Source organism: Opisthocomus hoazin, chromosome 14 (genome assembly GCF_030867145.1).
Source record: "Opisthocomus hoazin isolate bOpiHoa1 chromosome 14, bOpiHoa1.hap1, whole genome shotgun sequence".
Classification (NCBI taxonomy): Eukaryota; Metazoa; Chordata; class Aves; order Opisthocomiformes; family Opisthocomidae; genus Opisthocomus; species Opisthocomus hoazin.
Window position 1 is genome coordinate 11,548,399 of NC_134427.1, and position 22,614 is coordinate 11,571,012.

Sequence of the window (22,614 nt, forward strand, 5' to 3'; positions counted from 1 at the left end):
GGTTGATCTCTTGAGCGTATTGGGGAGACAATGCCACTTTTCACGGTTGTGTTTCACCCAGAGCTAGGCAATTTGGCAGTGTTGGTAGCTCTTGTGCTTCACTTGGAAGTATATCAAAATTCCTTTTTTTTTCCTTTCAATCCTAGCTGCTAGGTAGAAAGGCTAGAGAAGAATCTAGTTTTTGTAAAACAGGAAGATAAGTGTTACGATCCTCTAAGATCTGTGCACTACCTTGCAGGAAATCACGCCCTGTTGACTGATTGCATTGGTGTACACAATGCAAGTAATGAACTGATAATGCACAAAATAAGCTCAGAATAAAATTGTTGATTATGTTTTGCTAGCTTTCAGGTTATTTTTTTGATCAAAAATCTATGCAAATTTATCAGATAATTTTTAAAGTGAAAGGAGTTTGTTCCTTTTAACTTGTGAATTTCTTTTCCCCTTTTTTAATGAAAGAAAGAATGGAGCTTTGATACAGTGTTGTCTGTGTATTTGAGTATATTGTCTGATCTTTTTGGGGACAGGTGGCTCTAAATGACTTCTGAAGCTACTCTGTTACGTTATGCAGGATCCCTCTAAAATCTGTTTGTTAGGAAAATAAATTTTTCTTTTCTTGCAGCGAATTGGCTCTCTAATGTTCTTCAGCTGTTGGAGGTTGACAAATTTTCTTGCCTTTTCGTAATGAAGGATTGGAACTCACATGACAAATGAGTAAAATTCTCCAGTCTCAGCTGGGAGTCTGAAAAGATGCAGCGAAGACAGAGCTCTAAGACCCCAAAGCAGCCTCTGCAAGGTCACCATGAAAATCAAACTGATCTCTCTGCGTGGCGAAAAGGAGGGAGAATTGACCCTGGAAAAAGTGTTCAGAATATTCAGTCTCCTAACGATCAGAAAAATGACAGCAAGCAAGACTCTCTTGAGCAAGCTTTAAGCTACTTTGCGAAAGGTGAGAACAGTCTTAAGGTTAGCTCCTTAGGATAGAAAAGATGATAACTACATTCTTAATAATAATAATTAAAAATATATAGTTTTACCTTTTGTTTTCCCTCTTTAATGCCTGAACTCTGTAATATTTCTTTGATGTCTTAGAAGATTTTCCTCTTTCTGTTATTGTGTAAAGAGCCCAACTAAAAGGGATATATGTAGGGACAGTTTGGAGAAATTTAAAATAGCTCATTTCCAGTTCACAAGTTGTTTTGTCCTTATGCTTGTCGTCTGTCTTTTTTTTTTCCCTAGTTCAAGATCGTGTTTCACTGAAAAACAACAGTGTTCTGCAGAAACACTTGACTACTGTGGAAAGTATTGCCCTGCAAAGAGGGTTACCCCCTGAAGGATTTGATGTATTGCTAAACGTGGCACTAAGTGGCAAACTTGGTAAAATGTGTACAGCTAGCATGCCTTCTGTGAATGTCTCTTTCCACTCTAATGAAACCTGCTTGAAATAATGTGTTTATGGTGACTGTATTGTTACATTTAGTGTAAAATGAATGCTTCTGGCACACTTCAGTGTAATTTCTGAATTCATGCCAAAAATAACCTCAGTTCTTGCTACAGGGGCATGATACCCAGAAAAATATTATGGCTTGTAACAAATATTGTTTGAAAAGCTTAGTTCCTTTGTTCGTAATTGCGGGTTTCTGAAAGGCTTAAAGTATGTGCTTAGCAGCCATTGTGTCTTTTCCTTGTTGTAAATGTGTAGGTTTCTTTTCCCCAGGATCAAAATAATTGAGCAAACTGATATAGTTGTATTAGTGAAACTTGCTAAAATTGTCATCCTAACAATCAATTCAGCAGTGTCAGTGCAGCCCTTACACTGCTTTCTTAGAAACAGTGGCCACCATTTATACTTCTAAATAATGAAATATTCAATGAAAAAACTCTGAACTTTTCCCTCCCTCTAACCAAAGAGGAGCATGCAGGATTCTTTCCCCATTATGCAATTAGTTTAGTGCTTTCCTTGATTTAGAATTACTAGCTGATCTCCAGGACACTAATCTGCTTGATGTTTGCCTGACAATCATGTATCCTTTTGCTGAAGGAATTGATAGTTTAATATTGCCAGAAATTTGTATTACTTTTGGTTGTCTTGCCAAGAACCTAAAGGCTATTTCAGTACTAAAATACTCGACATTCCATTTTCTTTAAGCTGGAAAGAAATATTTCTCATATTTTTTTGAGGTATAGGTAAATCCCTACTAGATTCTTGTGCACTGTTACTTTAAGCAATGAAGTTCTGAATCATCTGGTCTGGAAAGAATTTTTACCTAAGCTGCAAAACCATATCAAAGAACCTGGTAGAATCATAGAATCATTACAGTTTGAAAAGACCTCCAAGTCCATCAAGTCCAATCATCAACCCAACACCCCCACGCCTGCTAAACCATGTCCTGAAGTGCCACATCTACACATTTTTGAACACCTCCAGGGATGGTGACTCCACCACTTCCCTGGGCAGCCTGTTCCAATGCCTGACAACTCTTCCAGTAAAGAAATTTTTCCTAATATCCAATCTAAACCTCCCCTGACACAACATGAAGCCATTTTCTCTCTTCCTATCGCTAGTTACCTGGGAGAAGAGACCACATGAGCACTATCTTATTTTAAATTGTTTATGTTCCAGCTGATACAGTGAATACTCGTTTATTGAAGAGTCTGGTTCCGGCCTCAGTAATACCAGAAACTTCCGTGATTTCATCTGTATCTTGGCTCTGTGTCAGCAAATGCTCAGGCAACATCCAGGTAACTTAATAAATGTTTACAGTAGTTGTTGCTTCTGCACAAGAATGATGAGGATAGATTATTTTCAGGAAGCAAAAATCCTGAGGTTTTAATCTACAAGGTTCATATGTAAAATACTGTCATTTAGAAAGACTGGCAGAGACACCCCTTGCTGGAGCAGCAGTGGGAACCGAGGAACACTTTTAAATAGTGTGAGTGGAAGTTTGCACAGTTCCTGCTTGTCTTGTATCTCTGAATTCCTTAGGAATGGTTTCTCTGCCAACATTTCTGTGAAATACTTCAGCTGTATGAGGCATTCTTCACCAACTTCAGCAAGGTTTTCCTTAGCTTCTGTGTACGTTGGCCGTGGCAAAATGACGTTAGCAAAACAGTCTTTTTTGTCTTCACGTGGTCTGCTCAGAGGTCAGACTCATAGAGTCATTTAGGTTGGGAAAGACCTCTAAGATCATTGAGTCCAACCATTAACCTAACACCACTAAAGTACACCACTAAACCATGTCCTTAAGTGCCACATCTGCATGTGACTCAACCACGGCCCAAGGCAGCCTATTCCAGTGCTTGACAACCCTTTCAATGAAGAAAAACTTCCTAATATCCAATCTGAATCTCCCCTGGTGCAACTTGAGGCTGTTTCCTCTTGTTCTGTTACTTGGGAAAAAGAGATGGACACCCACCTTGCTACAACCTCCTTCCAGGTAGTTGTAGAGAGCGATAAGGTCTCCCCTGAACCTCCTTTTGTCCAGACTAAATAACCTCTGTTCCCTCAGCCACTCCTTATAAGTCTTGTTCTCTAGGTGCTTCACCAGCTTCGTTGCTCTGCTCTGGACATGCTCCAGCACCTCATTTTTTTTTCTTGTAGTGAGGGGCCCACAGATCGTATCTGAGGGGGCAGCACATATTCCAAACTGAGCTGCTTTTCTATTCTAAAATGGCAGTTGGTGCTCTTGGCAGGCTTTCTTCCACAGCTGAATTATCCCTGTGTACTGTTAGTTTGCAGCTATCTGGTTGTCCTTGACAGTGGGATGTATTCTTAATGTTTGTGTCTCTTAAATTCGCTAGTGACTGGTCTGTCTTGCTTTTGCCCATCACTTAATGTAATATAATCGGCTTTTTTCATACCTGCAGCTGCTTTTTTTAAGATGGCTGATCACAGTGTTTGACTTCATTGATCGCAAGGAACAACTTCATGCCCTCTATGGTTTCTTCTTTTCCTTCCTGCAAGATGAGAAGATGGTAAGGAGAGCTGAAGAATATATGGAATTGACAAAATAAGCCTAAATGTTCATTAGTACTATGCATATTAATGCTGGAATTAGTCTGGAGTAGCTGTTGGTTAGAAACCTTTTCTGATAGCTGATAGAATTTATTTTATTCATTTTGCATTTAAAGATTGCTGCGTAATTTAGATTCAGAAACCAGGAAGTACTATATGATTATTTTAGTTTCAGTGCTGTGGTCTGGTTGTTTAAGTGTGTTTCCAAGAATTGCTATTCTGCATCACGGAGTGATAGTATATTCTGTCTAAACTCCGAAGAGTAACTATGATGCTGCAGTCCCTGGGATTGCATCTGATGTCAGACTTCAGCAGGTGAAGTCTCCTGTTCTGGCGAGAAACTGATTTGCGTACCCTGGGCATAAAGAAAAAAACACTTTTAGAGCAATGTTTATTTAAAGGTGAGAAACTAAATGCTGTTCAACTTAATTGAAGTGTAGCTGAAATGAGAACAAGCTATCAGGAGATTTCTGCTATATGGCAACAGTAAATCCAGGTGCTGAAATACTGAAGTGTTTGAATTCAGTTCATATTAAGATGATCTTGGCAGTCATGTTAGAGATGAAATTCTTAATATTCTTTCAGTTTAGGGTATTTTGTGGTTGAGACTTTTAAAGTTCACAAAGTTCCGAGTTATATTTCTTGCAAAGCTTTTAATGGTTTTAGGTTAACATTTGTTAGAATCTTTTTAAAAAACTGGGTTTAAGTTCTTACTGTTTAAAATAGCATTTTCAGGAACGATGGGCCAATTGGAAAGTGCAGCAGAGTCGAAGTGAAACTAATTTAAGACCCTTGCAGCCTCAATGGTAGTTAGAAGCTCTAATAAATTATTTTCATTCGAAGGTACCTTACTTTTTGAAAATGTAATTGTACTTTCACTGCTGACTCCTGAAATATCTAGACTGTGTTGCAAAAAACAAGATCCAGGCTCACCAAATCGCTTCATTACTGTAGGGACTGGTCATAATGCAGATAATATTTCTGAAGAAAATTGACATATGTGACTTAAAAAAATGTGCTACTTCTTAAGGGAAGTAAGGTATGCTCTGCTGCAATGGGCATGCAGTGATGACTTGAGGCAGCTAACTGAATGAAACAGTATTAGCTTGTGAAGCCTGTATGTTGATTTTAGTGTATCCTTGTTAGTAGTCTGCACCAGCAGGATAATTCATTGCTGAACTTTCTTTGCAGTGCCCCTATGTCTGCCACCTACTCTACCTGCTGACCAGGAAAGAAAGTGGTGAGTCTGTCTAATTGTATGAGATGGAATACCATTTTGTTTCTTATTCTGTTTGCTGGCACTACCTTTTCTTCTCATGGAGCTAATACAATGACTGGCAAATATATTGCTTTTAAGGCAAGGAAACATGGATGGTGTTTCAGCCTGATTTGTGTAACACTTTCTGAATTGGAAACCTGTCTGTTAGCCTAGAAATAGGACTGATTGGTTCTGCCTGATTTGCCATGACTTTCTGTAATAAAAATGATGTTGCATTTTTGCTTAAATGACTGGTACAGTGTTTTTTAAATCCATTATGTTCTTAATTGTATTTTCAGTCAAGCCGTTTCGGATTAGGAGACTGCTAGACCTCCAAGCAAAAATGGTGAGTTTATTTCAAATCTTGTAGAGTTTGAACTGTGGTTAATAATGCAGTTCGTAAGACTAATGTCATTACAGGATGGAGAAGAGTGGATAGTGTCTCAGGACAGGGTTAGACTTGGAGTTGTAGGTTGTAGTCTTTGTAGCATCAGGGCTTGTCTATCTTGCATGTGCATCCTTAATTTTCATTTGTGTTTTATGAGCACATGCAATGACATGCATAAAGCTATATGTTATGGCTAGGTGTGGTAAAATCTCTGAAGCAAGGGACAGCTTCATTTATCTGTTAACATCTTTAATTTTCTATTCATCTTCCTTTTTCAAGTAATATCGAAAATGACTGAGAAATGTAAGATTGTAGAGGATCTTGCTCCCTTTTTTGTAAGAAAAAACCTGTAGCTATGACAACGTGTTTTTTGGAGCATTTAGACAGCAGAAGACTGTTTTTCATAGTTTTGATTGTTAAATTCTTTTTTATTAGAGTTATGACTACAGGAAGTTCTTTCTTCAGTCCCCTTCCTATGGTATATCATTGACACAGTTCCTGTTCTTACTTTGCTTTTCAGTTTTTCATCTGTGGTTACTTACTAACATCTGGCTTTAGAAAGCTTTTAGCAATCACCGGGGTTTTTTTGTGTTTCTAGAATACAGTATTCAGTCTCTATATTGAAAACATACCCCACATGTTTTTCCACTCATTCTGTTATTTGACAGGGAATGCAGTCTCATCTGCAGGCTCTGCTATCACTTTACAAACTCTTCTGTCCTGAGCTGGTGACCATAACCCTTCCTGGGAAAATGAAGGTAAGGAATTAGATTTAATCTATTTGGAACCAGTGTTTACGACAGTATTTGTACCGAGCTTTCAGTGTAAGCTATAGCATGATTTGATGGCGAAGATTAATTCTATTTCCTCTTTTCACTGAGTGAAGTCAGATTTAGATGGGGATTTCTTGCCTTGCGTTCTGTTTCCTCTTCAGGACAATGAGATAATTTGTTATGGCATCTACCTTTATACTTATGAGGGTTACTTTAATCCTACTTTTGCTGTTCTTACTGGTTTTGACTTGTTTCACACAATGTTAAGCTCTTCAAGAAACAAACTGTCTTATTGGTACAAGGCATTGTCCAAATTACTGACTTGCTCAAGTACAAAGAACAGTGGAAGTCAGTAAGTAACTTCACACTTGGAAGGTCTATATCATAGGAGAGAGAAAGCAAGCATGGAAAAATGCAGTGAGCTGATTTCTCAGAGCCTCAAGGTAACAGCAAAAATACGACTCTGCTTTTAGACAGGGCTATGTGTATGCTTAGCCCTTTGTCCAAGTAGAATGTATGTAGCAGAAACTGAATGCATAACAGGAAATAGCAGCAGGTGAGACCTAACTTCTGCAACAAATTTTCTTTTGGTACTTCAGTGGAATAGACTTAGGCCTTGTTGATTTTTTGTTTTTTTTAGATGATATGTTTAATTTATATGTAGACAAGTAGTGTTTCTATAAAAAGATATGTTTTGTTTCAGTCTGCTTGTGTACTGACATTGCTCTATAAATGTATACTTTGTATTGTGTTGCACAGTTATCTGTTGGAGAATTTACATTTTTTGGCATGTGCAGAGGTGAAGTAAATAACTAGCAATTAAAACCCAAATAGATCTTCAACTGTTTTAATGAGCACACTGTCTTAACTTGTGTAATAAAGTCTTGATTACCTAGGCCCAAACCAATCTGAATACTTTTGTGATTGGTTTGGCACTTGATTAGGATTTAAAGACTGATTGTAATGGAAGTGACAAAAAAAAGTATTGTGCAGATGCTTATCAGACTGGAAACTGACCTTTCTGTCACTTTGTTTGAGTTTAGCTTCTTGGATAGATGTCTGATTTATGTTTTCAGACTTACTTCAAGAGTTCAGAGGGCCCATGGAAAGCAGCAATCAACACAGTAAGGCGAAGAAACCAGGAAAACTCTCTAGTGTCCCAGCCACTGTTTTTAGGCACAGCTCAACCTCAGTCACGAAAAAGGGTAGGTTGCGAGCCTAAGGTAGACCCTCGGCGGTGCCGAGCAGCTGTTTTCATTATGAGTGTTGGCAAATAAGTCAGCACTGAGAAGGGTGGAGTTAGCTATGTAGAAATGCAGCATTCCTCTTATAATGAAAGCCTGGATACATTTTTTGCAAGTCGGGGTCCTTATGGGAACACTGGTACAAGTGCACTTAATTGCATTGGAAACAGTCACTGCTGTTCATTTGTGTTTCCTTTCTACAGAAATGGAATACCCAGTTGATTATACCTGCAAGCAGTACAAACAAAAATAATTTAGAAGAGAACAGGGAAAAGAACCATGTTGATTTGTACAGTACGAGTGAGTCTTTTCCAGTGGAGCAGCTGCAGACGTTTCCTCAGCTCCTACAAAATATCCACTGTCTAGAGGTGAGTTTTGGGAAGGTATTGGTAAGCTCATGGAATATTTTAAGAGATCAAAGGATATTCCTTCATGCCCTGTCTATATGTGAATAGTGTGTGGGCTACCCAGTTCTGACAAAGCACCTAGTCCTACGTGAGGGTGATGGATGAGTCCTGGAGATGGTCTTTTTGCTGGTAAAAAGAATTAGACAGCTGTGATAGAATGAGAGTCTTTGGCAATTTGCTGATGTAAATACTGAATGACAATTTTTTTCTTGATTTCTCTTGCAGTTTCCTTCCCAGATGGGTTCAGTGCTAACAAACCCTTTATTGCTTCACTACATGAATTGCATCAAAGATGAATCTGTTTACCTGAGGCTCTACTATTGGATGGGCCAGACTCTTCAGGAAGGTAGGAACTTAGTGTTACCTTGCATGGGAGTGAGGTAAAGGATGTCTGAGGCTTTTCACCTTTTAGTAATGGTACTTTGCTATTTGGATTTATAGTGACAATCACACAACGTTAAAACAACTGCTGGAGGAGAGCTGAATTGTGTTTCTCATTGTGCTTATTCTTGCCGTGCTCATATTCAAATATAGTATTCTCTTCTGTTTAGAATGCACCTGGTGTGTGGCTGATAATAACCAATATGAAGAGGAGTTCAAGGACTTCCTGGAAACTGTCTACAAGACAGAGTGTTTCTTGCAGGTAAGTGTCTGTTTTTTGAAGCCAAGGGTTTCATGAAATCTTCCCTTAAAGTGCTTTTGGGACTTATGCATTTCCTTAGTATTGCTGAGAAGCGACAGTGTAGTGTCTCAGGTAAGAAATACATATTCCTGTAGCGAGTCGATATTCTGGAGATCACAGAATCACAGAATGGTCAGGGTTGGAAGGGACCTCTGTGGGTCACCCAGTCCAACCCCCCTGCCAAAGCAGGGTCTCCTACAGCAGGCTGCACAGGACCTTGTCCAGGCGGGTCTTGAATATCTCCAGAGAGGGAGACTCCACAACCTCCCTGGGCAGCCTGTTCCAGTGCTCCGTCACCCTCAGAGGGAAGAAGTGAAGAGATGGCCTGGTTTTCTGCAGGAAAGATAGTTTGATATTGAGAATGATAGTTTGAATGTCCTGGTGAATTGTACGGCAGGAAGGAGGTTTAAGCCTCTTTCTTTCTCCAGGGTGAAGTTAGCATGGCAAGGTGCAGGCATATGAGATGGTTTTTGAATGTTCATCTTCTGCTTTGTAGGAGGGATTTTCTTCCTGTGAAGAGTTCCTGTATAAGAGCCTTCCTCTCTGGGATGGCTTCTGCTGTCGATCACAAATCCTCAAACTTGTGAGTTGGATCCCCCTCAGCAGCTCCTCTGGTATGTGTTGCAGATCCTTTGGGTGAGGTGGGACAGTGTCTGATCTTGGGGGATAGAATGTGTGTGCAGATATCATGCTGCTTTCTCATTTGTTTCAGAAATGAAGTCACATCTCTATGATCCCCTGGCACAGCTCTTTTTCACATCGTCCCTTTACTTTAAGGTAAGGGTAATTTAAGGTAATTTAAATAAGTACAGTGGCTATTTACTTCTGGTTGATATTGCTGTCTGCACTTGTGTCAGGTGTAGCGGTCTGGGGCATTGTGTAGGGGACTTCTTTTGGGGAGGTCTTGTGCCCAAATGAGAGTAAAATATATGCTTACAATGTAACTTCTTTGGGAATTTGAGTGCCTTCAAGATATTTTCTGTTTCCACTGGAATTAAACTGGGGTACTGGAAATAAAAAGAACTGATAGTACGCAAGCGAGTAGTTGGTTTGTTTTATTGCAATTTTAACTCAGTAGCTGAAACTCGCATTCTCCAGGAAAAGCTGTGATGCATACATTCAGTTCAAGGGATATGCTATTATCTCACTGTTCTTTGTAGTCATGAGAAACTCATGATATCTTTCCTTATATATGTCAATTCTCATGGCATTTTTTTGTTCACTATTATTCACTTATGTAAATTGTCATCAACCTGTTTTCTTTTTGCTCCTTGCAGTGCAGTGTTCTTGAGACTCTGAAAGAGCTGTTGCAGAACTGGTTAAATTGGCACATGATTCATTTGGATTCAGAGTTTGAGTCTGAAGTCTATTCCTTGTAAGTTCATCTGGAATAAATGCAATACAGTGTTCTGTGCATTGTTCACTAGTGTATTTAGATATATATTCTAGCCCTATTACCTAGCATAAAGACTGACTAGAAGGTTAATAATGCTGTAATGTTTCTGCTATATTGTAAGCTACCTTGTCAATCCTGTTCTTTCTCTTTTTTTAAAAGTGTTTCTGTTGACACTGAAAATTGAAATGTCCAGAAGTCAAAAGCCTTGTAACACTGACAGCTGGGTCATGTTTGTAGTAAAGTTGGTAACAACATGTTAGTGGGTATACTGAAGGACAACTGCATGTTGCTGAATGCTTGGGGGGGCAGAAGGATGAACTTTAACTTGTTTTTTACCACTTTTCATTTTTATCATTTGCAAAGTGGTGTATATACTAATGTTGTGTCACGTCATTGCTGCAGGAATACCACTCTTTCTGGACTAGTGAATGTGGTGGCTGAACTGATCCACTTTGTTGGATGGATCTCTACTGTTGCACTGCGTTTGGAAAACAATGCTACTTTCTTGCTGTACTTCATCCTGGATTTCTATGAGACCGTATGTATCCTATTCATTTTGGCTTTCAGAATCCCAATACTGTTTGCATTTTTTAAGCTAAAGCGTGAAAACATCTTCCTCGTTATAGTTTACAGAACTTTGTGGTTAAATGCAAGAATGTTCCAAATACTTGGTAGATCTGCAGGTGATAGCTGCTGCTGTTGCATCTATAGGTAGAACTAAATATGCTGCTAGAAAGTGGTTGCTCTTAAGTCAGAGGTGAACTGTGGAAGGGGAAGTAACAATATGACATAGCATGCTTTTTTAATGGTAATTTATAGAAAAGATCAAAGTTCCATTCAATTTCAAACAACATATCATGATTTTCTCCTTAAATGTTCCCTTAAAATAGTTGTTTTCCCCAGTTTGTTCTGTAGACAAACTAAGCAGCATCAAATAGGCTTAAGCCTATTCTCTAGCTTCCTCATGTCCTCTCTGTAGATGTGCTTGCTGCCATGTGAACTCTAGCCATGCTGTTGTTCCTCCTACAATTTGAATAAAATTGTGAAGAGCTGAAAAAAATAATGATAGTTCTGGTATCTACTTGTAACTAAAATGTCCATTGAAAATGTACAAAACTAATGGGTAACAATATTTGCACAAGACAGTGTTTAAAATAAGTAAATGCTTATTTTATGGGGATATACAGTCATGCACGCTTCGATATATGATTGTTGGTGCTCTAGCAGACACCTAGGATTGGAAATTTTTTTTGACATTTTACTTCCGTATTTAGAACTCTAGAGATTTCTGAAATCATGCAGCTGAGATATTAATTAAAGAGTCTAGATTTTTGAAAATACCAGTAATTCAGTTATGTACAAGTATCTGCCTATACCTTTCATGGTATTGTTGTACTAAGGCCAAGAATAAAGGTGAAGTTCTGGCAAGCAATCTTTAGTGAAAAGTGTGTTATGAGATTAGGAGGAGGAGTTCTAAAACAACTGTTGTGCCTAATAGAACAAAATGTAAAAAATATCCATCTTCAGGATGGTGGGCTGTCACAGCTTAATTGTTTATGGTCTGAGCTGTAGTAACTAGATATGCATATTCTTAGACCACTGCTCTTCTGAGAATGATGTATACCTTGCTGAAGAACATAACCTTTGGGAATAGTTACTGTGGCTAAGCTGTAGAGGACAGTAACATATTAAGTTGCGGTAATTATTTGTCCATACTTTAAGACTGTCATTGTAGCTGAAGATCTTATTAAATCTGCATAAATTAAAAAAATGTCTTTTTTGCTTGAAACTTGACCTTAAATTCTAAACATGTAATAATATGATGTTAAATTAAAAGTCTGATAATAAACCTATGTTTTGTGGCCATATAATCTTTTCTTAGAGCAAAGCTTTATCTTGTGTTCATGCAATTCTAGCAAGGTCAAATAGAAAAATTTAATTTCCCAATTGAAAGAGTGTATGGTCTGTTTGGCTTGCTGGTATCAGGAAACCAGGCTAGGAACAAGGTCAAGTCTAGTGCAATCCCAGCTATATATGTCAGAATGATCTAAAAGATCAGAAAAATAATGGCTGCTGCTTTTTTACAGAGATCTGGGTAGATTTGACTCAGCAAGTAACCATGTCAAAACATATGGTATACCTAAATGGTTGAAGCAAAGACTGAGATATGAACTGATGAATATGTCTCATACTGAGAATGAAATGAATGGAATTGCTTCACCCTGGCCTTCCCTTCTAGGTGAAGTTGATGGAGCTGACTGGAATGCAGTGTTGTGCTGTCTTTTGCTCTTAGATGCTTCAGGGTTTGTTAATGGCAATAATAATCTGCCTGGATTTCCTTCATTCCTGCAGGTGTGCGACATGTATCTGAGGTACAATCTGCCTTTGTTGATAATGCCTCCTGCTGGAGTTTTCTACCCTGCACTTCTCAGCATGGATTCTGTCAGCTTGAATCAGCTCTGCTACATTATGTACAGGTACTACAAATGGTGTGGGCTGTAGGGACTCCTAGTCTTCTCTTTCAGTCTCTTGGAAATGAAATTACTTTGCTGTAAAATCTGAAATCTACTTTTTCTTACCACGCAAGGCACAGGTGAAAGTTCCAGTTGTGCCCAGCTTTCATGATACAGGATTTTACAGCTGTAATTCCTAGTCTCTTTTTTTCAGTCTGTTATACAAAACAGTGGGATTCTGACCCCTTTCCTAGTATTATTTCCATATCTTTGATATGTGAAGGAAAGAGTTCCCATATTGCTTTAGGAGAACTTAAGTCAGCCAGCTGGAATCACTAGTAGTTAACTATACAGTTTCTCCCTCCTGTGCTTTGACCACTGGTCTTGAGCTTTTCCTTACAAATTCTGTAATGTGCCGAGTAGGAAGCACTTGCACTTCTGCCACCTCCAAACTCTGTGGGAGTTTGGGACTGCCTTGTGCTGCCTGCAGGTCCAAAGACAGCACTGTTTAGCACTCTGCGGGATCCACCAACACGGCTGCTGTTCTTGGCCTTGTTAGTTCCAGTAGTTGCATCTGAGAAGAAGAGTAGCCGATTGCTGACAGCTGGCGCAGGGGTCTCCATGTGGCTTTTTCTCTAAGGAGTCTACAGGATAATTAACATGACAGGATGGTGTCTGGGGTATAAGAGGAGCTAGTGCTTATTATATAGAACAACTGTCAAGTTGCATTACTTCCAGTGGCTTCTGCTTCTCTGCTTGTTGAATGAAAGTCTCCCTTCTTAAAAATACACTGCATTTGTCTGCTGATTTTAAGGCTGTATGTCTTGTGTGTTGCCTTTATGAAGGTGACTGTCCCAGGCAAACTGGTCATGTCTTAATCATTTAAGAGATTAATATTATGAGATGTCTCCGTACTCTACCTAGTAAGGGTGGGTCTATGCCAAGTGATCAAGTCCTTTGAATTCTTTTCCATGTCTCTGTTTTTACACCTCTCGTGGAGGAAATAAGCTTTTTTAATACATTCCTCCAGCTTTTTTTGACACTGGTAGGCAGTAAAAATTTACAGGCACCTGCCTTTCTCTTTTCTTTATTTTTTTCAGGTATCGAACCAACTTGGTGGCTGCAAAAGAAAATGAGCTGAGTAAAAAGGTATTGTGGACAAATCTATGTGCTAGAACAGACCTTAGCAAGGAGTTGGGTTGAATGGAGAGGGGGTGTTCTGATGACATTCTGTTAAGGACTGGAGGGAGCACACAGCTGCTTTGAGGATACTATTTATTGATTTGTTTTCTTGTCCCTCAGAAAACACTGCAATTCAAGTTCAGTAGCCAGATATATCAAGAGTACAACCAGTACATAATAGCTATGGTGGGTTGTCTGTGGACATCCAGGGCATTCCAGAAGGATATTCATCCTCAAGGTCTTCGTATGGATGATGAACTGCTAAAGAAAACCGCAGTGCAGGAATTCAGAACCAGCTTTAACATTGTCTACCACCCAGCCATGATGGGCTATGCTGTCCTCTTCCTGCAGCAGGTAATGGTGTAGACCAACATTTGGGCCTTTGGCAGCAGTTCTATCTAGCTTCTCTAGAGAAATGTCTCTCGGTGTACTGGCTGACTTGTAGAGTCAACTGAGCTTTGAATGAGTTATGGCATTCTGTGTTTTTGTCAGATCAGTGGCACAATTTGAATAGTCCTTGTTTGCATGGTATGAAAGCATGAATGTAACAGTTTTAGATGAGAATTTGCGCTTATTTTGAGGACATAACTAAAATAGCTAAATAAGGAAATAAATAACTAATTCAGTAAAAGCTTCCTAATAGTGCATCCTGCCCCACAAAATATGAAGTGTGACCTAAACATTTAAACTCCAGAAAGTCAAGAAATATGTAGTTAAACTGTATACAGGTGCGCACAGTGGAGCTTTTAGTGCTTTCTGGCTCTTGCAGTAGCTTTTGTGAATGGCTTATTAAAAAAGAAATACAAATAGCTACTTCAAGTACAGAAGTGTAAGAGAATATGGTGCTGTCTTGTATTGTCTGATATGAGTTCTGCTAGTAGTAGTCTTGAATTCCGGGTGCCATCATGTTCTCAATGCAGCTACTGGATAGTGGAGGGACCAGCTTGCTGGAGTTGTTATTGTTCCAAGATGTACACACTGATCTGAGACGTCAGATTTTGCAGGCTATCCAAGGGGTGCACAAAGATGCCATTTTGTTGTGAGGGACGCTGGCAAACTGAAGGCATGCGTAGGTGTGGCTTCTGGAATGAAGGCAGGGAAACCTGAGGTTGAAGTTGAAGCAGTGAACGCTTGTTAGGAACAATTCACAAATGTGCCTTTGTTTATATGCTTGGTGTCCTGAATCTAGGTAGTTTGTATCTTATTGCTGATTAAACCCATGTTTTGTCTTCACCAGAGGAGGCTATTTTATTTTTGTTATATACAACTTCTTTTCCTTCTCTTTCTCCTTTTGTAGCAGGATTAGTTTTTCATATCTTCTGTCTAGATCCTTTCCAATCTGAGATTTACTGATTCTTCTTTGCAGCCAAAAAAAGAACACAAAAAAACCCGAACCAAAACCATCTAGTGGAGAATTCTTTCACTCTTCCTACTGCAGAACCAAGAAAGAGGTTTTGCTTAGCAGCTATGTATCTATCTTAAGACAGAAAAAATTATTTAGCTGCAGTGCCATCTTTTATTAAACGCTTCAGTGCTGAGCACCAGAGGGCACTGCTCTGCAAGCACGCTCAGGGAACACAAGCAATAATCTAAATGTTGGTAGATTCTCTCCTCTTGCTCTTTCTCATTGTTGGGAATTATCTATCTAATGTTTTGAAGGGGTAGCTTTTATACTGTAGAGAGACAATGGTTAAAGATACCTAGAAATGTTCTTTGTTGCTATCCAGTAATGCTGTAGCACAGGGCAAGAGAGTCTTCACATTACCTTGCTACTTGTGGGCACAGTATGATGCTGGAAGCCCATTCTGAAGCATAGTCAAAAATCTCTGAATTTCGTTGCACACCTGCAATTCCTGATTTAGGAGGGGACTAAGCAGAGGCCCAGTAACTCTGGACATACTTTTTATCTGACTTGATACTGTTTTTATTCTCTCTCCTTAAGGCTTGGCCAGATGATACCACCTTTGACTTGAGTTTAATTAAGGTAAGATTTCTTGTTTTAGTGAAGTGAAAACAGGCAATTTTCAGCTGCTATGTAGAAGAGGATGAGGTGATAATGTTCACCAATTCTACAAATGCCCTATAAAAACCTTGAAAGGGGAAAATTCCAGCTGTAGGCTTTGGTTCAATCTCTTAACAGGGCCAAACATGAGGACATCAACATCCGAGAAGTTACATATCTAGCCATCTGTGGGTAGTGGTCTGAGATTTTTATATATTTCCTCCACGAGTTAGTGCAGTATCAGGACAAGACTGTATATTGTTCTCTTCAGGCCCAAGAAAAAGTTACATTTTTGGTGTACTTGAAGCAGAATTTCTATTGTCAATGAACTTAACATTGAATTTGAGATGGAAGTGTAGCTATGTTATAGCTTTGAACAGTGATCCTCCACTGAGCAAGTACAGTGGCAGTTTGTTTCCTTTCCTGCATCACAGTGTACTTCAAACATCATCTGGAGGAATCATTATTAGTGATGGAAGGAAGGCTTTAATATCCACGTTCATTTGGTTCCTGACATCATCTCTGTTAATCCAATAGACTTTGCTCTTTTTAGAACTGGGATTTATAAACATCTTCAGTACTAAATAAGATCATGATTTGTCATGTTCAAGCTAAAAATGTGTAATACATAAGTGAAAAGTCTGGGCATTTGGGAACAGGATGTGACCCTGTATACCTGTGGGTATTTACAGACTAGGATGGATGTTGTCAAACCGTGGGAGGTAATATTTGCAGACCTTTTCAGACTGGCTTGAGAGAGAGACAAAGCTATGTCCTGCACATCTGACTATTCTTTCTGTTTTTGTAGGGAAAGAGGTGGAACTGGTATCTGGAATACCTCTATGCACAAGGTTTGAAGGGCCTGAAGGTCTTTATTGAAAGCAGCATCAATCGTGTTTCCCAGGCCTCTCACAGTAAAGCAGGGAATGTACAAGTGTGACGCTGGGACTCACTGGAGCCTTTTTATCATCTGGAACAGGAAAGCAGAATATAATGGACTGTGTCACTAACTCTTCCTTCTTCAGAGGAAAGAAACAGAGCAACTACCCTTGTCTGCATTGTTGTACTGACATCTGTTTTAGGAAAGCAGAGACATAGGAGGAGTGCTTAGGCTGGCTTGGTTCACTAGCAGTGAACCTTCTCTTGTCTCTACCGAACTTCTCTGGTCTGAAGCTGCTGAGCTCATATGTTATGTATCATCCACATTTTTCATCCTCATTTGTCTTTGTTGGAGTATCTGCTTTGATTGAGAAACAAACATTTTCCATCTCAAAACTGCAATGAGCAGTGCTGCTTCATTTATAAATACTGTTGATCGCTGACATGCTTTGCCTTCCTCAGCAGTAGGTAATGAGAAACAATTCAGTCAGCCTTTCAGGGATACCGTGTATGTACTGGAGTGGAGCACTGTGAGCTTCACAATTCCCTGTTGTACCGTGAATACTGGCTTTTAACAGGCTGACTGAACTGACCTTCCTGAACTTCATTTTCATTATGAAGATTCCTAGAGACTTTTTGCTAATATTGCTTATAATGTTCTTCTAATGCAGCTGGAAAATTTGATGCTCAGTTGATGGTTTATTGACGATTTGAGCACTTGAACAATGTTGCCACCAACTCACCGTTTTCTATTGATAAGTGCAAATGTAGCTTTCCTTTTTGTGTTTTTAGCTCTGTGTGTGTTCTATATTATACGTGTACATATATATAATTTATATTCTGTAAAAAGTTTCCAACATGCCGTTTTGAAGGAACTCTGCTACAAAATATATTTCATTTCATTTTAACACTGAGTGGAAGTTGGGAGAAGTTTAACTCAGGTCTCCAAAATTTGAGTGAACTTTATTTCACTGCTGTAAAACAAGGTTGTAACCACTTGAAAGATGGGTCAGAGTACACTGAATTTTACAATGTGAATCTGTACTTTGATCCAGTAGAGGAATTGGTCCTGAGAGTGACTCCAGAGCCACTGAAAATATGTTTGGTTTCTTCATCCTCTCAAAATCAGACTGGCTCTAGGTAGACTACCATACTTCTCGGCTCAAATGGATGATCTGGTTAATATGTGTGTGTGTATATATATATATTTATATGTGTATATATTCTCTCCAGACAATAAGGAGGTCTTTCACTGAAGACTTTGAAAGAGAGAGGTTTGCAGAGATATCTGCTTAGACTAAAGTACTGCCCTTTCTCATCTGGCTGTGTTATTCCAGCTAGTAGAAGTGCTGCTTGCTAATTTCTATCAAGAGAAACAGATCTTCAAAAATCCTGATTGTATTTTCTCAGGAGAGGAAACTCCATGAATTACAAATACCTTCAAGTGGATATGTTTCAAGATATGCCCCTAACATATAGCTAGTTATCTCCTTTAAGGGCTGGTACTGTTGTTTTGGACCAGCTTAGCTTGTTGGCTGAGGATTATGCCAATACCACTGGTTGGAAATCTCTGTTGTAGTGTTGCCTATTGTTTGTTAGACTTCTTAAAGGTTTCGGCTAAGGACTCAAGGAGGAGAGCTCTGTAGCTCCATGGTTGTTTCTATAATTTTTCTGTGAAGCTATCGTCAGAAAGGTATTAGAAGTGCTAATACTTAATGCTGGAAAGCCTGTGTACTGCATTCCTTAAGGACAACTTAATCCTTAGCTTTTGTCCTTACACCATACAATTATCTTCAGATGTTGACCAGCCTTGTACTTCCGTATTGCTGTACTGGAATTCTGTATAGGAATAGGACTGGGAGGATTGACAGCCCTAGGAAAACATGAGGTGAAGACATGGACTCAGTTATAGATCTGTGTATGACAGGCTAATTCAGTGGGGAAAGGAGCAAATACAGAACATCTCAAAGAAGCATTTAGTTCTAGCTGGGAAGACAGACTTCATGTTACCTGGGTGCTGTTTGGAGTTTACGTCAAAGGAGCAGAGCTCTGTGGCAGTCCTGTCAGACTGGAAGGTGCTGCCAGAGGCTTCATTTCAGTTGTGAAAGGTGCCTAGATTCTTGAGTGTGTATGTGATGTATATAAATGTATTTAAAGGCTTATAGCAGAATCCTTTAGGATATACTGAATGTTGTATAGTTATTGGGCACTGAGATCAGTTTTCCCTTGAGGTTGGTGTTTGGCTGAGAAAGCACAGAATCGTGTTGTGGAAGACTCTTGTTGCAGAATCACCGGTCTTTTATTACACCCTGTGTTACGAAAGTCTTTAAACAAATTGTGTACAATTCTGTCATTCAAGTGTATAGGCTGGACGCTTAGAGGTGCAGAAATAAAGTAACAGGGTAGATAACTTTCCTTTTAATGTCAGCATTGTTGGTCAAGATGGCTGTTTAAAATCCTTCCCATGCAGCAATGATGTGCCTAGTATTACTGGGCACTTGAGATGACTTTTAGCCTGTTTGTATGCCTTGGTAGTTCTTGTCGTCTTTCTCATCTGGACGTTTTTTCTTCTTTATTTCTTTAAAAATATGATTTAACTAACATTCAACTTGAATGGAAGAATGGTCCTTTTAGGGACGAGTGTGCTGCTGTACCTCTTCCCCCCTCCTCCCCCCACCCCCCCAATTCACTCTATCATCTAATCACCGTGGTAAATTTTGTAGACCATTTTCTATTACAAGCGCATGCTCAAAGATTTGGCTGACCACAGCATTTGCTCTGAGGACTAAAATGGAGACAGTAAGACCCATCTGTTTCCTGGTAAGTGACAAACTGTTGATTTACCTCTAGTGCCTGTTTCTGCCTGTTGTAAGGTGCAGCCTGTACGTATACGTTATGGAAATGTAGCAGAAACAACTGTTTTGTGGTACTAGTTGATAGGAACAACGCAGGATGAAAAGTTCATTTAAGGCTCGCATTCATGTTGTCAACCAGCACCCCAGAACATTTAAGTTTAGGTCAGGCCTGCAACCTCCCTCTTTGGATTATGTATTCAGCATGCTTCACTGGAAAGAAAGTTCATGCTTTTATGTCATTTGAGTCTGCTCTCTAGTGTGTTTTTAATTTCTGGACGATGCTGTTTCAAGGTCCAAATTTCTAGTATCAACTGATCTCAGGGAATGCTGATTTGTGTCTTTTCTCCCCACGAGTAAAAGTTGATGACTTGCTCCAATTCCTGTCTGGCCTCCCTTCTCAGGAAGCTTTTGATTTAGGGGTTTTGTATATTACAGGCAGGCCAGGGCTGTGGTCATTTCAGCTTAACCACGTTTTGCAGCTTTTCTAGAAGCCTGTTTAAATGCTTCCAAAAAGTGAGGCCTTTCCCTCTAGAAAAATCTGTGAGTGGGTATTAGACAGGATTTCAAAGTACAGGGCCGGAATCCTGTCTGGGGTATGCAGGCATCACTCCACTAATTTCTAATGGATCTGTGTTGAGTTGCACCAGCTGAACATCTGGTCCACAGCTCACAGAACCAAAGCCATTAACCCCTCCCCTGTCAGATACGTTGGCCTGAGCGTTATGCATCTGAACATGCAAATGCCTCGGGCTAGAGTTAAGCTGAATTCTTTTTCTGAAGCCATGTTTGCTTTGTGTTTCTGTTAATCATGCTTTTATTTTGTGGGAGAGACTCATCTGTGTGTTTTTATGTATCAAGCTATGTTGCCCTTTCAAAGGGAGCTTACTCTGAAAGAGTTAATAATTTCAACCTGTTTTCAGTTGGAATGAAGAAACTGGTTCCTCTGTGTCCCTGCTTTCTATTCTCTTGTTGGCCTACTTCCTTCTACTTGCATTTTGCATTCCTAATGCCATGAATAAATCAGGACCCAAGGATTTAGAAGGTGGTACAGCTGTAGCCACTCAGAAAATTGAACCTCTGAGGCTTGTACTGCAGCTCTAACAACTGCTGATATGTGTGTGGCTGAGCTCTTCTAATAACATTTAACTGGTACCAAAATAAAATTCACTTTACCCTTTTCATATAATGTTTAAGTTTTTTGTGCTTCTACCCAGTGCCTCCTCGCCTGGCTCCCTTTGTCTTTTAGTTAAAGCTCGGTTATAAGCCCTTTAGGGCAGGACAATCGCCTCCCAGCTGCTGTGACAAAATGGTTTATCACAGATCTTTGCACAGAGGAGAAAAGAACAAAGGACACTGAGGGATCTGACCCAGCTAAGGGTTCGTCTTCTCTACAGAATGACAGTACAGTAAACTCATGTCTGGCTGTGGTCCTGGATTCTCTGATAACTTGTTATTAATGATACACAGTGGACTACTTTCGTAGTGTGGCAGTTCCTGAGAGAGGGTGCGGGAGCTCTTTAGTCAGAGGATGCATCCAGTCTGGGTGAAGAACAACAGGCATTGGTAACAAGCTTGCTCTGGAGGATTAATATCTCGAAAGAATAAAGTCTCCGAGTATTTTCTTCCAGGAAAGATGATTTATGTTGTACTGATGGCTTTCCCTCATTATGGCTCTGCTGCTTAGAATAAAAGTAATGATTCTGGTCTGATGATGGTTTGATTTCACCAAACTTTGCTTTTGACTAAGAAGATATTTTATGACCTTCTTAGCATATGGTGACATGGTTTTTGGCACAGAATTCCCGAGATCTGTATCTAGCTGTTAGACCTGCCGAGTATCTCCCAAGTAATTGTAGTTGGCAAAGGAGTATTGAAGTACATAAATGATGTTCAGTAAAGTGCGTATCTTGTGATGCTGCTTCATTTCTCTGCTTCTCAGTTTCCTGTCTTGTAGGAGTAAAAAGTCTGCATAGCAGAGGGTAAGATTTTTTAAAAAATGCCTTTATTATTTTGGCATCTAATTTCCATTTTCAGGCTCACTACGGTCTTGCACAAATGTAGACACTGAAACAGTTGGTCTAAAAAAAAACCAAAACTTGCAGGTATCTTACACAGGCTGTAAGTACTATTTTAATCTTGACAGGATTTAGAAATCTGTAGGCTCAGACAGGATCCCATTCTGCAGCTTAATGAGTGAACATGCATCAGGCAAGCTTTGGTACCTGCCAGAAATGTGACACCGAATGGACTGCTCTAGCACAAGCTAGGTGATGGCATATTAAGTCACTGTAACATGGCTGAGCTCCTGAGCCTGAGGCGCTGGGTTTAGGTGGAAATTGCAACATACTTCTGAAAATTTTATTCTCTGCCTAAATCATTTGGGCTCTTCCTTTAAAGAATTCAGTGATAAGCTTCTTGTATATATGTATATTTTTATATGCAGCTGCATCTCCATGCAGTTTGACTCGCTCTCCTCCAGTATGTGTGCTGCCTGCAGGTCCCGAGCGTGATCTCTGCAGGAAGAGGCTGCTCTCTGTAGGCTTTCTCCCAACCCTCTCCCCAGAGTCTCCAGGCCTGCAACACTCCCATCATGGTCTGTTGTACACGGATCACTGAGCAGTTTCCTTTCTCTTAGGGTACCTCTGTTCTATGTCGAAGTGAATCTTCGACAGCTCCTGTGCGATTGCTTTCCTTTGCCTTTGTGTGTGTGGCCCAGTAGATAAGGAGGGGGATGGAAAGCACATTGTAAATGTGTTGACAGCTTTTGAAGAACAAAACAGTCCCTGAAAACGGCCTGCCTGCCTTCCACTTCTCTCCTGCATGTTTTTCCTTTATTTTCTATCATTTTCTCCTTTCTCTTTTCTTTCTCCATCTCTCCCCCAAATTATTTCATACTCTTCTGACACTCACCCCTTCTTCTTTTGGTGCTTACTGCTCTGAAAAGATTTTCTCTCCCCACTATAGTCCTTCTCATGTCTCATTCAGCGGATAGTGTTTCAATCCCTATGTAGGAACAAATTCTGTTTGTGAGTCCATGTCAGCTGTCTGCTTGTGTCAGTTCTCTACCCATTCTTCTCTCT

At 39.7% G+C, this 22,614-nt stretch overlaps 1 protein-coding gene across 2 annotated transcripts; it reads left to right on the plus strand.

The window, feature by feature from the left end:
• The first annotated feature begins 680 nt into the window (after positions 1-680).
• CENPI (centromere protein I) lies at positions 681-16,959 on the plus strand. 2 transcript variants are annotated; one of them, XM_075435486.1, is made up of 20 exons: positions 681-949; positions 1,240-1,377; positions 2,624-2,742; positions 3,868-3,975; positions 5,207-5,255; positions 5,573-5,619; positions 6,330-6,419; positions 7,511-7,639; positions 7,882-8,046; positions 8,311-8,431; positions 8,637-8,728; positions 9,264-9,381; positions 9,480-9,544; positions 10,045-10,142; positions 10,566-10,701; positions 12,516-12,640; positions 13,717-13,765; positions 13,919-14,152; positions 15,741-15,782; positions 16,609-16,959. In XM_075435486.1, the coding sequence occupies exons 1-20, from the start codon at positions 751-753 to the stop codon at positions 16,738-16,740; spliced, it is 2,256 nt and encodes a 751-aa protein (XP_075291601.1). In that variant the 5' UTR covers positions 681-750; the 3' UTR covers positions 16,741-16,959. The 2 variants fall into 2 exon arrangements, with proteins under 2 accessions (XP_075291601.1, XP_075291602.1); XM_075435487.1 differs by lacking the exon at positions 7,511-7,639.
• Positions 16,960-22,614: the final 5,655 nt, after the last annotated feature.

Excerpts from the sequence above, each read along its gene's own strand:
- CENPI (XM_075435486.1), top strand. The coding sequence starts at position 751 with ATGCAGCGAAGACAGAGCTCTAAGACCCCAAAGCAGCCTCTGCAAGGT. Across the intron at positions 10,143-10,565 it reads GAGTCTGAAGTCTATTCCTT|GAATACCACTCTTTCTGGAC; the intron begins GTAAGTTCATCT and ends TCATTGCTGCAG. Across the intron at positions 13,766-13,918 it reads AAAATGAGCTGAGTAAAAAG|AAAACACTGCAATTCAAGTT; the intron begins GTATTGTGGACA and ends CTTGTCCCTCAG.